This window comes from Palaemon carinicauda, chromosome 1 (assembly GCF_036898095.1).
Source record: "Palaemon carinicauda isolate YSFRI2023 chromosome 1, ASM3689809v2, whole genome shotgun sequence".
Classification (NCBI taxonomy): domain Eukaryota; kingdom Metazoa; phylum Arthropoda; class Malacostraca; order Decapoda; family Palaemonidae; genus Palaemon; species Palaemon carinicauda.
In genome coordinates this window covers 106,305,416-106,318,960 of record NC_090725.1, presented here as the reverse complement: position 1 = coordinate 106,318,960, position 13,545 = coordinate 106,305,416, and the positions used below count along the sequence as shown (strand labels likewise).

The window sequence follows — 13,545 nt, the reverse complement described above, 5'->3', positions numbered from 1 at the left end:
GACATCATGAAGTCCCCTTCCCTCAAGGACGCTAGGATCGACTTCGGGGTGTCCATCTTGAATTTGGTCTTGTGCACAAACTTTTTGAGGGCTGAGAGGTCTATGACCGGTCTCCAACCCCCTGTGGCTTTCTCCACCAGGAACAGCCTGCTGTAGAACCCCGGGCCTGGATCCTTGACTGGCTCTACCGCCCCTTTCGCCATCATCGCTGAGACCTCCTCTTGCAGGGCTGCCCTTCTCAAGGGGTCTTTGGGAGCCAATCACTCTGCCTGTTAATCTGGCATTAGGGGTGGGGGGTCTGCTAGGAAGGGTAACCTGTACCCCTCTTTCAAGACTGCTACGGTCCACGGGTCCGCCCTGTGGTCCTTCCATGCTTGCCAAGAATGTCTGAGGCATCCCCCCACCTGAGGCTTCGGCAGGAGTAGGGGGCCTCTCCCCCTATCTTCTTCTAGAGGCGCGGCCTGAGAGCCCTCTTCTGGCCGCTGCGTAGGCAGGCCTAAACGAAGACTGAGGCGGGGCTGTTCCCCTACTGGAGGGTTGCGGTGGCTGCGACCAGGCCGTAGTAGGGACGTCTCTCCTGGGCTGGCTAGGCGAAGCTCGAGGAGGGCGGGGAACGTCAGAGGTGGTTCTTCTGTGGGTGGGTCTTCTCGCTGGAGGGGGTCTGGAATCTCCCGTGTCCTTCAGTTTCCTGACCCGTTTGATTGTTTCTTCTGCCGCCTTCAGGGGGAAAATTGAATCGTCCCACAGGGGCAGACTCCTCAAGGACCTCGCTTCCCTGTCGGGGAGGCGCCTGGTGAGCTTATTGAGGACTGTGTCTCTCCTCCGCAGAACCCAGTTGGCGGCCTGTGCGAGGGACTGGTATGACAAGAACTTCAGGGCCTTACCTCCAGAGCTATTCAACTCCTTCAGTAAGGCCTGGTTCTCTGGGATAGTAAGGTCGTAGGAGGACTGGACGCCTACTAGCGTGGAAGCCCACCAGTCCAGCCAAGAAGACACGTTTACGAGGTCCTTAGCTATCTCCTCCATCATGGCAGCTTCTGACGGAGAGAAACAGACTGGTGCTGTAGAGGCCCTTTCTTCCGCTGCTCCTTGGACTAAAACGGCTACTGCTGGCTCCACCGTACAAGCACCTGCACAATGTCCTTCCGGCAGGTAGAACTTGCTCTGCGACTTCAGGCCTTGAAGCAGCTTGGAGGAACTCTGGGTCTTCGGGGCTTCGGCATGGTTGGCCACGATTTTATTCACGTGGGCCCTACCTAGCTTAACGTCCCTGGCTAACGGGAGAGCTAGAGAGGGTCTCTGCTGGACGGGGGCATCCACTAGCCTACTGAGACTCGATTGCCAGAACTCCTCGGAAGAAGGCTCGGGCTCGTCCAACCTATGGTGTCTCCTGATGAGCCCTATCACCCTCCTGTAGGCTGACACCTCCGCTGCCGAACCCTCTGCATGGTCGTCCAGCTCCTCCGTAGGATGCCCAACTGCTTGAGACGGGGTCCTTCCGACGGAGGCCTCCATACGGGGGGAAGGAGGCGACTTGATCCGCTCCAACTGCTGTGGCTCTGGACGTAGGGTGGGCATCGCCGTCGTGACGGGGGCCTCCGTCCTAGGTCTATCCTTCCTCGCGGAGCTCCAGGCTTCCATGGGTCTACTCGACGAGGGGCGTCGCTTCTCACGATCCTGCCGATTCGAAGATAACTTAGGGGTCGGGACAAGGCTGCCAGACCGAGGGGGTGACTCTCTCCGCTGGGCGGATGGAGCTGGAACCCTCGCAGGCTTATGCCTGTCCGCTGGGACCTGAAGCGACGACTCCCTCCGTCGGTCGTATCTGCTGTAGGATGTGTATCTCTCCGGCGAATGAGTCCTAGGGTGCCAACTTGAGGCGTCCGGCACTGCCGACAACTCGATGAGCTTGCTGCGTGGGATGACCACCCAGTCTTCCCCCGGGGAGCCACTTCTCCTATATTTTCTTCTGGGGGATCGGGACCGTCTACCCCCGTGGCGGGACCTGGAGCGGGAGCGAGAACGGGAGTGTCTCCTGCGGGACCTCTCGCGACGTATATGAAGTTTCCTCCGGGCCTCGTCCTCCGAGGAGCAAGAAAGGACTTCAGCCGAAGATCCCTACGATCTGTAGGACCTCGCCGGTGGGCCCGACTTGCGTCGCGCCGTTGGGGGGTCCACTCGGCGCTCGATGGAAGGCGGGGCTGCAAGAAGACGTCTGGAAGTGTAGCTGAAGACGCTGGAGGGGGGCGCGGGCATTCTTCCTTGGGGGACCAGGTTCCAAAGTCTTCTTCCATCCTCAACGGGGACCTGAAGGGCGTCTTCGGCGGTACCCACGCGAGGGAGTCCGACGGCGGCAAGTCCTCTCTCTCAGCGGCACCCTCGGCTGCAGAAGCACCTGAAAAGCACGGCCAAGAGGCGGGAGAAGAGGTAGGAACAGTTTTACCCCACATGGGGTCATCTGAGGAGACGGGCACTGCTTGCACCAGGGCTTCGTCCCCCGCACACACTCCCGACCCTCCCTCAGGCCCTTACTTGCCTGGGATGATGCCACAACCCCACTATCCTGCAACCCTGACTCCTGGGGAAGGGCCACAGGCCTCTTCCCCGCAACGGACTTACCTCGTCCCCTACTCTGGGTAGGGGAAGGTGGTAGGGAGGCTCGGTCTGACGACACGCCCAGCGAAGTAAGAGAAGAGACGTTCCGCTTCTTCGGTGACCTCTTCGGCGCCTTCTTCTTTTTGGTGTCGTAACGCACCCCTTTGCACCTCATTCCAGGACATGCACTCCGGACACGTGGCCGTAGGGAAACACACACTGCCCCTATACGACGAACACAAGGAGTGCGGGCCTACTTCAGGTTTCGAAGGAAAGTACCACACGATTTACCGGCCATAGGCCCAGGACAACAGCGGGGATGCTCCATCACACACTAGTAACGCACCGCGAGACACAGGAACGCAGAGGGAAAGAATAAGCTAAAGCACAAAGTTACCACGTGGGTACCGCGTGAGACACAAAGGGTCGCACTGGGTTAAGGAGAGTGTCGAGATGATATCGCGACGCGACCAGAGAACTTACTGGAGGTCGAGACCTGAGCAAGCATGCTCTCTGACCCGGGGTTAGCCTCAGGGCGCGTATCCCTCCACCTGAGGTTACCCCTCATAGAAAACGGGAATAGGGTAAACTACACAAAACTCTGGTCGGATGGGAGGAGATCCTAGATACTCCTAAGAAAGTAGTTCGTGGTAAGTACTCCGTGTTGGAACAAATTAATATTGACGGAGGTCACAGCAATTGCCTGGAGAGGAAACACAGATATGTGTCTTTCCTATTTCCTTTCTAGCTTACTATCCTACTATGAGATTCAGGGCCTCTGTAACACGGTTTTTTCGCAATAACTTTTTTTCTATGAATTTCATAAATATAACGCTTATTCAGAATGCACATTATCTCTACACATAAATTTTGACTATATTCTGCATTACGTAGGTTGAATAAATTTGGTACTTTATTAAGTAAAAGTGACGATTTTTGAAGACGGGCCAACTTACTCAGAGAAAAGGGTTCGAACGCACTCGTTACGTAACTTATGACGGCATTTCTTCTCTCTTTCTCGATCGATGATTGGTTATACGTAACGAAGGCTATACCTCTGCCAACAATAACACAAAAGTGTAAATAAAAGCAAAGCAGTACACCTTTATGAACTCTGAAACCTCTCCACTGAGAATTGTCATAATGAACAAACTAACAAAATATGTTAATAAATACAAAAACACTTCGATTATTTGTCTAACTCCCAAAATAAGTTTCCTAAGAAATTACAGTCTACTTTATAGGTCACAATCAGATTGACAAAGTGTATGGAATAGTTGGTAATTTTCAAAAACGTAGTAGACCAGCTTGATTTGATAACTGCTATATCCAATGTCAAGCAATTTTTATTCATTGTCTATCTACCTACCTATTTACTGTAAAAAAAAAAAGATAGCCGGTACCGTATTTTCGCTTTAAACCTTCACCAATAATTATTGTCAGAATGATGACTTCATGAGGATCCACCCACTTTGGCCTCGTTATAATTCAGGATAACACTGAAGGCTATCATGGGCATTGTTGGATCAGAAAATTTAAATTCTGGCTATAAAAACTCATTTCTCGAGTAGTTGTAAGAAGTGCTAAATGATCCTCAAGGATCCCAGCAGTTGGCCTAAACGTTTAATTCATGTATACTACTGTTGCGGCTATACTGCTACAGTAGTATTACTACGCTAGCACAGATACCCCACCCACATTTATGTATCGTTCCGCCATTCATAAAGTCTTTGTCATGTTTTTTTCACTGTGCAATAAGCCATGGCCTCCTCAGAAATTAAGTTTAACATTAGATGATAGGTTATTTCATTAAGCTGACAAATTATGGCAACTGGGTATGTTATTGCCGTTGATGAAGCTAAAGATAAAGTATGGTATCATTCCTTCATTGCATTATCATCTTTACTACTATTTGTTTGCTACATGTAGTAATTATTTTAAAGGATAAATTAATTATGTTCACTTTACTTCTATAAATTCCCATTAGATGTACAAATAAAACTCCTAAAACTATTCATGATTTATTTACAAAATGCAGTCATGCCCAAAACATAGCCAACACGGTCGTACGGCCTAAGAAGAAGGAAAGAAATTATATCGGATGATCCGTTGGTCTGGTGGAGATTTTAGCACAAAAATCTTATTTTACCAAAATAGTTATATAAAGACTGTTTACATACAATCTCTCTCTTTCTCTCTCTCTTGGTGGCATAGTGAATAGTTAATGGAAATGTTCAAAAGCCTGAATGACATTACAAGTATTATAATAATGTTACGCTAGGTAAAAATCAGACCATAAACATTGGATTTAAACTAGAAACTGTATAATTACCTATTCAGGCTATAGTAAATATGGCCACGGGCTTTCTCTTGACTGTATAAAGTTGCAAGTCGTAAGACAAATGCAGTTTTGCAACCACGGGGGCAATTCCAGATCCTGTTAGCCATTCTTGAATGTTATGGGTTTCAGAGCCGATGGAAGAAGGTGAATGGGTGTCTGGTGGATGGGCGGGGCAAAATTTTGTCCAAAGCTGTTTACATTGCTTACGTAATGAATGTTTTCGACTCTTGGCTCGTTATCACTGGCCATGGCGTCGGCTAGATCATTTTTACTCTATAAAAATTCAAACTATTGGGTTTAGGTTATTGATAATGCTGACAAAATTTGTGTGTGGTTGTAAAATATACATATGTCAACTTTCAGCTACATCCGATGATTTGTTAAGGAGCAAAGTCCAAAAAACTGTGTTACAGAGGCCCTGAATCTTATAGTAAGCTATTAAATATAATAGTAAGTAATACTATTTTAAATATGCATTTATATTGATGATATAAATAACCCTATACTCATTTCACCTTTTCTTTCCTTACAACATACGATGTGCAGGTCTCATGCCCCCTGCTGCATCGTATCTGGATCCCTGAGGTATTGGGACCCGAAGGGTTGCTCCATCTGCTCGGCCCTGATGACTGAAGGTTTTGGAGAAGATATCCCTGACACTACAGAGTCAGGGATACACCAAGAGAAACTCTTCGGAGGTGGGTAAGAGGGTTTCAGAGGAACTCTCTGGGACCTTACCTACCTAATGAAGCTTTGAGGTGCCTTCTGTTCCCTAAGGCCCAATCCAGCGCGGTTGTGCCCCATGTACAGGTCAAGCCTCCCTTCATCCAACTGACAGTGGATGCAGACATTAATGAGGCACTGGAAGGCATGGACATCCACTAGGAACAGATGTCGGAGGTGTCTACCGACACCGAAAAGGACCTTCTAGAAGAAGATGTGGTTCAACCACCTACGGAGGAAGATGGATCCGTGTTGACGGTAACCGAGGACCCTCAGTTTTCCGTGATGGCATATCAACCCGTGCCGTCAACCTCTTCAGCCCCAACTCCCCATCCGGATGTGCTGATTGGCAGGAGCCAAGCGCTCCTAAAGTCGATTCAGCAGATGATGGCAGTGTTCCTGAAGGAACAACAGGAGATTAAGCAAGATCTCAAAGAGACGAAGAAAGAGGTGAGAGAAGGGAAACGCTGTGGCATTTCCAGAGGCTTTACTAAGCCTCTTAGAGTTTCTGATTTACCTCACTGCTCCGAAACCAACCCCTGGAGGTACTTGGAGCACATGCCCATGCTGAATGGGAAGCTCTATATCTCCAAGAAGTTGGGGGCCAAACCCCTTGAAGATCTCCAATTCTGGCCTAGCCTTTCGGCATACTCAGATTGTTACGTGAGACTGCGGGATGAACCAACATCCTGTGAGGAGACGGAATCGAAAGAAGTCATCGTCTTTGAGCATGACAAGGCACAGGCTATTCTGTCCAAGACCCTAAAGGGAGCCGGATATACCAACTCCAAAGTCTCAGCATTGAGCAAGAGGCATCCTACCTTCATTGCTCCTTCCTCCAGAGCTTTCCCCTTCTCGGTGAAAGCCCTTGACCGTGTCATGAGAGCAGTCGATGCGGGCAAACCATGCCTAGTGCTAGAAGAATGTAAACCATTATCTATAGCCATGCCTACCTGCGAGAAGTGGAACGAGGTTCATCTAACCTCCGTCTCTAAACTGGATCCAGAGATAGCAGGTCAGCAGTTCAATGAGAACCTTCCAAAACTGCCGGAGCATCTTTTGAGAAGGGAACAGGAGACAAAAGAGAGATTAGCAACTTCTTTGCCTCTTCCAAACTGCATGGAAATGTGTGCAGGCCTTACCAATGCCCCAGACATGTACATGGTCTTAGCCAAGTCTCACATGGGTACCCTTGTGAAGGACTTGTATGCCTTCATCAGGTCCAGGAGGACCTGTAGAGAGCATGTGTTCGCCGCAGCAACGGTCAAACACGAACCCAGGAAGCTGATCACTTCATGTATCTGGGGCTAGGACCTCTTTCCACAAAATGTGGTTCAGGAGGTTATCACCAAAGCCGCCACGGAGAATAGGAACCTTCTCCAAAAGTGGGGCATGTCTTCCAAGAGAAATCATCCTCAGACGGTGGTCCCCAACCTAAGAACAGGAAGACAAAGAAAACACGCAGACCTGCACAACTTCCGACCGTAACCATGACCACAGTGCCCCAAAGGGTAGCTAAGCTGCAAACCACCTTCCAGATGGTACCCCAATAGCTAGTAGCTCAATCACCTGCGTTTAATCCAGGCTTTGAGAGGCACACAACTACCTTTCGCCCCCACAAAGGTAGAGGCTCAAAAAGAGGTTCCTCAAGAAACCCCTCAAGGGGTAGAGGAGGACACAGTCATGGAAATAGATCCTCAGGAACATCTCAGCAATGAGAGGCTCCAGGTAGGAGGGAGACTCTTCCACTTTCGGGATCGTTGGACCTTCGATCCCTGGGCCCACAGCCTAATCAAGAATGGACTCGGTTGGAAATGGAACAAAATTCCACCCACTTTTCATCAATTCTTCCAACACTCCACCCCCTTATTGGAAGAATATACCTCAGAACTCTTGAACAAAAGGGTAATAAGGAAAACGAAGTCCATCAAATTCCAGGGAAGGCTGTTTTGTGTTCCAAAAAGGACTCGGACAAACTCAGAGTCATTCTAGACTTGTCTCCTCTCAACAAGTTCATCGAGAACAAGTTCCGGATGCTTACCTTACAACACATAAGGACCCTTCTACCAAAAGGGATGTACACAGTCTCAATAGATGCTTACTGGCACCTACCAGTCAGCCGACCCCTCTCCTCCTACCAATTCAGGCTATAGAAGACGAAGTATATCTTCACAGCCATGCCCTTTGGGCTAAACATAGCCCCAAGGATATTCATGAAACTTGCGGATACAATCGTCCAACAGCTACGCTTAGAAGGAATTCAGGTAGTGGCATACCTGGACGATTGGCTGGTGTGGGCAGCATCCAAGATGGCTTGTCTACAAGGAGCCCCAAAGGTGATCCAGTTCCTGGAGCACCTAGGCTTCAAAATCAACCGCAAGAAGTCTCAAGAAGATTTCAAGACTCCAACAGGAAAGAGTATTGGGTTTTCTTCAGTTCGCAGCAGTGATAGACCCAGTGCTAAAAGCACAGTTAAAGGATGTGTCAGGAGTCTGGAGAAGATAAGCATCAAACGCTCGAAGAGATCAACAAAGGTTGACACCGACCCGATTGCGCAAGTGCACGAGATAAAACACTTTGTGGTTTCGGCAGGTAGTGTCATAAAACCTGTCGTCTAGTGCTGCGATGAACAGTGGACTGTTTTGGGACTCAACAGTGTATCGGGTGAATAGGTGTTAGCACCCTCGAGTGTAATACCTTTTAGTAAAAATCACTGTGGTGATTTATGGACTGTCCTATATAGGTGCAGAATCTAACCAATAACACCAGTACCGTGTGAACATTTGTACACAGTGTTGAAGCATATCCAACATCTAAGTGAAACTAAACAAATTCATTTTAACAAATTAATTAATATATGTATATTCTTCCCTTACAGGTTACAAATATATATATAACCAGGATGTTCATATATGCAGGCTAGATTCCTTCTCACGATACATTACTATCATTTTGTTTTGGTTATGAAAATAAAAACAAAAAATGTATCTTCTTTATCCTCAGAATCACAATAAAAGATTCCAGAGCCTTTCTATTTTCCTTAAATAGATACCTTTTTAGTATGATTTCCAAAGAACAACCAGGTGATCTCAAAGGAAATTTTCCTTGTGTTCCTACGGAAATGCAAACTTTAAATCCTTATAGTCGAAGTCGACAATTTCCCTGCAGGGGGCAGGAAGCCCTAAGTTGTTCCAAACTTAGCTGATATGACAAATAACAGTAATATCATATATATAAAGGTCTAGGAGACCATATAAGGAACTTATTCAAAGTAAAGGCACTTGTACAAACCCACAGATATAGTAATTTCAAGTTAATTCTCTGGTAAGCTTCCATCAGGACGACATGACCAAGCCCGAAAAACGTATTTCAGGGCAAAGCGAAAAAAAACGTATTTCAGGGCAAAGCGAAAAATCTATTTTTGGGTGAGATAGCCATGTCGCCCTGATGGACCCACCCTTCTTTCAAAAAAAAAAAAAAAAAAAAAAAACTAATTAATGAAACGACTCCACCCGAAACTACTCTATCTGCGGCTATTCCTGTTTAAATGCAACAAGGAATGAAGGGCCGTAGTAGTACTGGGAGGGGGTCCACCGGGTACCTTGACAACGGCTCCCGTTCGTTCGCCACTCTTTCCCCTCAAAGAGGTAAATCTATTGCTATGTGTCGTATCAAAAAATACGTCCCCTGATATTATGCGATATCCTTAAAGATATGATAAGGATACTCGCGCCAGGAGTTAGAATTCTGGAGACCTATGGTTAATTCTCTGGGAGTATCACTGTAGCAAATATCCCTTAGAAAGCTACCTATAGGAACCTTCCATCAGGACGACATGGGTATCTCACCCAAAAATAGATTTTTTGCTTTGCTCAAAATCCCTTTTTTTCTTTAGACACTTTGAATAAAATAGCAATAATTTTATTTCCACAGAATTGTGATTCACCAAAAAGTTTAATTTCTTTTTAGGAACAATGAAGGCAGCATGTGACCTGGTGTCTTCCCTGTCAGGAAAGGTAGCACTTTGTCTTGTTGTTATTGAATTGAATGAACTGAAGGGACGTGATAAGGTCAAAGCTCCCCTTGAAGTGATTGTTAAATACTGAATATCCCCTTAAAATTGTTATTGATTGTTGAACTGTTATTTAACATCATCAGATTTTGTTTTCCACACATGACATTCCATATTTCTTTTATGAATTTGAATTTTATATAATTATTTCATTGTTTTTATAAACCCAAATTATAATTTAATTTATTTTACCAATATATCATTATACAGCATCAATAGCATTTGTTTCAATTGGTCTGTGATAGTTGAATCATGACATTCCTAATTATGCAGTTTGTACTTTTGAATAAATATTAAGGGATTTGGTTTTTATATTTTTCAAAATATTGCATAGTTTTAATTATCAATTCTTACACAAAACAGGAAATGTTTGAATGACAGTGAATTATCTGGTGCCCCAACTGTCAAGGTCACTGGTGTCAGATATGTACACAGCAAGTAAACCACCAATTTATCACTAATTGCTATTTTTTATGCCAGTTCTTTCTTTTCTTCAATTATTTGGTCTTCTGGGTGTCATCCTGTATAGCTACCCATCTTCACTGAAGTCTTCAGTTTTCATCTCTCATATATGATGAAACTGTTCAGGCCATCCCTGAAGCCCTAGAAATCCTACTCATTTAACCTAGTAACCTGATTATTAGTAATAAATGAATTGGGTTTTTGTACTTGGTACCTAAATTCTCATCTGACCCATGTCTTCAGGAAACCCCTCTTGTAGACTTGTCAATGAGACACGAGACACGAGTCTCCAACTCCAGTTCCGAATTCAGCTAGACCAGCGGTTCCTCCAGAGTATGATGCTAGATTTTTTAACCAGTATTTCTTGCCCATTTAGTTGGACACTAGGTGTAGTACTGTAGGGGAAAGACACAGCATACCACTCCTCGATAAGGTACTCGGTTGAAAAGTAATAGGAGGTCTCTCTCTCCATGGGGAATACCCTAGTGGATAACTACTGCCTCACTCGAATTGAATTTACGACTTCTCGCTCCCCTTCACCCAAAAGACAGAGGAAGGATAGCAGAAACCAGCAACCTCACAAGGTCATAGACATTCCCAACAAATAGAAAGTTCTAATAGTCACCTCACTCTCCCTTAGTGGCAGTCTCTCGCCGCAAAGATAGCAAAGATTGGAAGACGGTCCCCAAGTCATCCCAACCAACAGATTCAAGGCTTCCTGAAATAATCCAGGACTCTCAGTCCAAGAGGGGCACATCTACCACCCCCTTCCGGTTCAGTCATCCATCAGCGTGGTAGGGCGAGACATTTGAAATGACAACCTCTTTTGGGGCCGGCGGGGTATGGTTTCCAAGAGAAGAACCCAATTATGATTTGGAAGATTCAGAGGGGATTCTTCTCCAGCCAGCAGGATCAAAGTCTTTGGATACAGAGGAGGGTGGGTCTGACTCAACCTTTCTCCAAGTCCTTCGCTGTATTCGGAAAGTTAATGGTCTAGGAGAAACTTTTTGGCAGCTCTAGACCTCGTCTGGAGCTTCCTTGGTCCATCCTGGCCAAAGAGCTTTGAACAAGATAGACTCGCGTATCTAGAAAGGACTCCTTGAGGGCGGAGAGATCCTCCTGCCTGATTCCGCCAGCCTTTACTAGGCAGAAGAAATACTGCTGTACACAGGAGAGACTGCTCTCCCTTTCCCTCTTCCTCTGAATCCTGCAAGTGTCAGGACGGAGCGGCTGGCAGCATCATCTATCTCCTTGATAGTAGAGGCATCTTATATGGAGGCCACAGGTATAACAACACAGCAAGCAGCATCGTAGATAGACCACTGGTCAGGAACAGTTAGCTATCTAGCAGACACCGAGGACTTGCCTGACCCAGACAAGAGACAAGCCATGCAGGGCATTGTTCTGATGTGGGCAAGGGTGGTAGAATTTCTAAAGCACCAAGCAACCAACCAGTGGGCTAATTGGGTGCTGAACCAAAGTATGCCATGACTTCAAAACTTCATAAGCGAATCAGTTGCCAGGAAGGACTGAATCTCCGTAATTCCTCCCTTACGGCAGAACAATAGTAGAGACTGCTTATTGCATCGACCTGTTTCCATTCAGGCCACTTCCACCTCAGGTCATGCTAGAGCAACATCTCGTCCACCACAGCCCCGTAAACGAGCTCGGGGGAAACTCGACCTCAGGGGTCAATTCGTAACGAGCCAGCCCTTTACTGCCCGCATAAATAATTTTAATTAGGAATGGGCTACTATGGAAATCTTACAAATATGCTTAAATATCAAACTGGACTATTTGATTAAAATCCAATAGAAATTATTTCAATTCATTGCATTTATATATCACCATCTACTGTATGTTCTATAAAAATTTGTGATATTTGTTCCCATAACACACTGGCACTGCAAATAAAAATAAAATCTATACTTTAAAATATATACAGTAATATTGTAAAAGAAACCTCCCAATTATCATTTGTAGTACTATATTAAGCAAATCACAGTATTCAGCAAAGCTATTGTTTGTAATATTACGGGAATCAAAGAGTTTTCAAGAAGTTATTAAATTCTATAACCGGTGATTTTGCAACATTTGTACAGAATGCAATGTCATCACCAGCTACAAATGAATCTGGAGAGATATAATTAGGTTTAGAAGGGTCAAATTGATCTCTACCAATTAATTTTAAATATTTGTGGCGCTGCTTAATCTTAAAATCTCTGTGTGTTAATATATTAGGGAATTCAACAATGTGGGAGTGAGCAAGGCCCATTTCATTATGGATGTAGTCGAAGCGACGCATGAGAGAGACCCCATCTGAAATTCAAATATATATATATATATTAGCATGATCATTTCTAAAATGTCTAAATATGATATTTTAATTATAAAATAAATTTTTGAATATACTTACCTGGTGAATATATAATAGCTGAGCCTCCGGCGGCTCGACAGAAAAAAACACAAAAATTCGCGAGCGATCGCTATGAAGGTTGCGGGTGTGCCCACTAGCGCCAACTATCGGCCAGATACCGCATATACATGTAAACAGACCCAATTCTTCTCATCCCGCTGGGTCTCTATCGGGGAGGAAGGGGGGGGGCCTTTAATTTATATATTCACCGGGTAAGTATATTCAAAAATTTATTTTATAATTAAAATATCATTTTTAAATATTTAACTTAGCCGGTGAATATATAATAGCTGATTCACACCCATGGTGGTGGGTAGAGACCAGAGTTAATTAAGTTTACAGCGTATATGCTTAGAGTTTTTGATAGTTATATCATAACAAAACCCAAATATATAAAGGTACCTGGTAAGGAAGTTGACTTAGACGATTACTCTGCCTTATTACTCTGTCTTCCTCACGAAGCCCAGCGATCCTCTTTGGATGCTGAAAGACTCCCAGGAGCTGAAGTATCAAGGGCTGCAACCCATACAACAGGACCTCATCAAACCCCTAACCTGGGCGCTCTCAAGAAATGACATTTGACCACCCGCCAAATCAAAAAAGGATGCGAAAGGCTTCTTAGCCTTCCGTACAACCCAATTAAAAAAACATTTCAAGAGCAGATTAAAAGGATATTGGAATTAAGGGAATGTAGTGGTAGAACCCTTACCCACTACTGCATTCGCTGTAACGAATGGACCCAGTGTGTAGCAGTCCTCGTAAAGAGTCTGGACATCTTTTAAGTAAAATGACGCGAATACCGACTTGCTTCTCCAAACGGTCGCGTCCATAATACTTTGCAGAGATTTATTTTGCTTAAAGGCCACGGAAGTTGCTATAGCTCTTATTTCGTGCGTCTAAACCTTAAGCAAGCATCGGTCTTTTTCATTCAAGTGA

At 45.4% G+C, this 13,545-nt stretch overlaps 2 protein-coding genes across 5 annotated transcripts in view; one reads left to right on the top strand and one right to left on the bottom strand.

Annotated features, from left to right (window-relative positions):
* Window positions 1-10,033, top strand: part of Aprt (adenine phosphoribosyltransferase) — a 161,056-nt gene extending 151,023 nt beyond the window's left edge. For all 4 annotated transcript variants that reach the window (XM_068383843.1, XM_068383845.1, XM_068383856.1 and 1 more), the window contains exon 5: window positions 9,629-10,033. In XM_068383843.1, coding sequence (XP_068239944.1) covers window positions 9,629-9,765 — 137 coding nt within the window. In that variant the 3' untranslated portion in view covers window positions 9,766-10,033. The remainder of the gene's footprint in view (window positions 1-9,628) is intronic.
* Window positions 10,034-12,163: 2,130 nt separating this feature from the next.
* The window catches only part of mTerf3 (mitochondrial transcription termination factor 3), a 132,299-nt gene continuing 130,917 nt past the window's right edge, over window positions 12,164-13,545 (bottom strand). Inside the window, exon 7 of the mRNA XM_068383838.1 lies at window positions 12,164-12,512. Within this exon, the coding sequence (XP_068239939.1) occupies window positions 12,235-12,512 (278 nt within the window). The 3' untranslated portion in view covers window positions 12,164-12,234. The remainder of the gene's footprint in view (window positions 12,513-13,545) is intronic.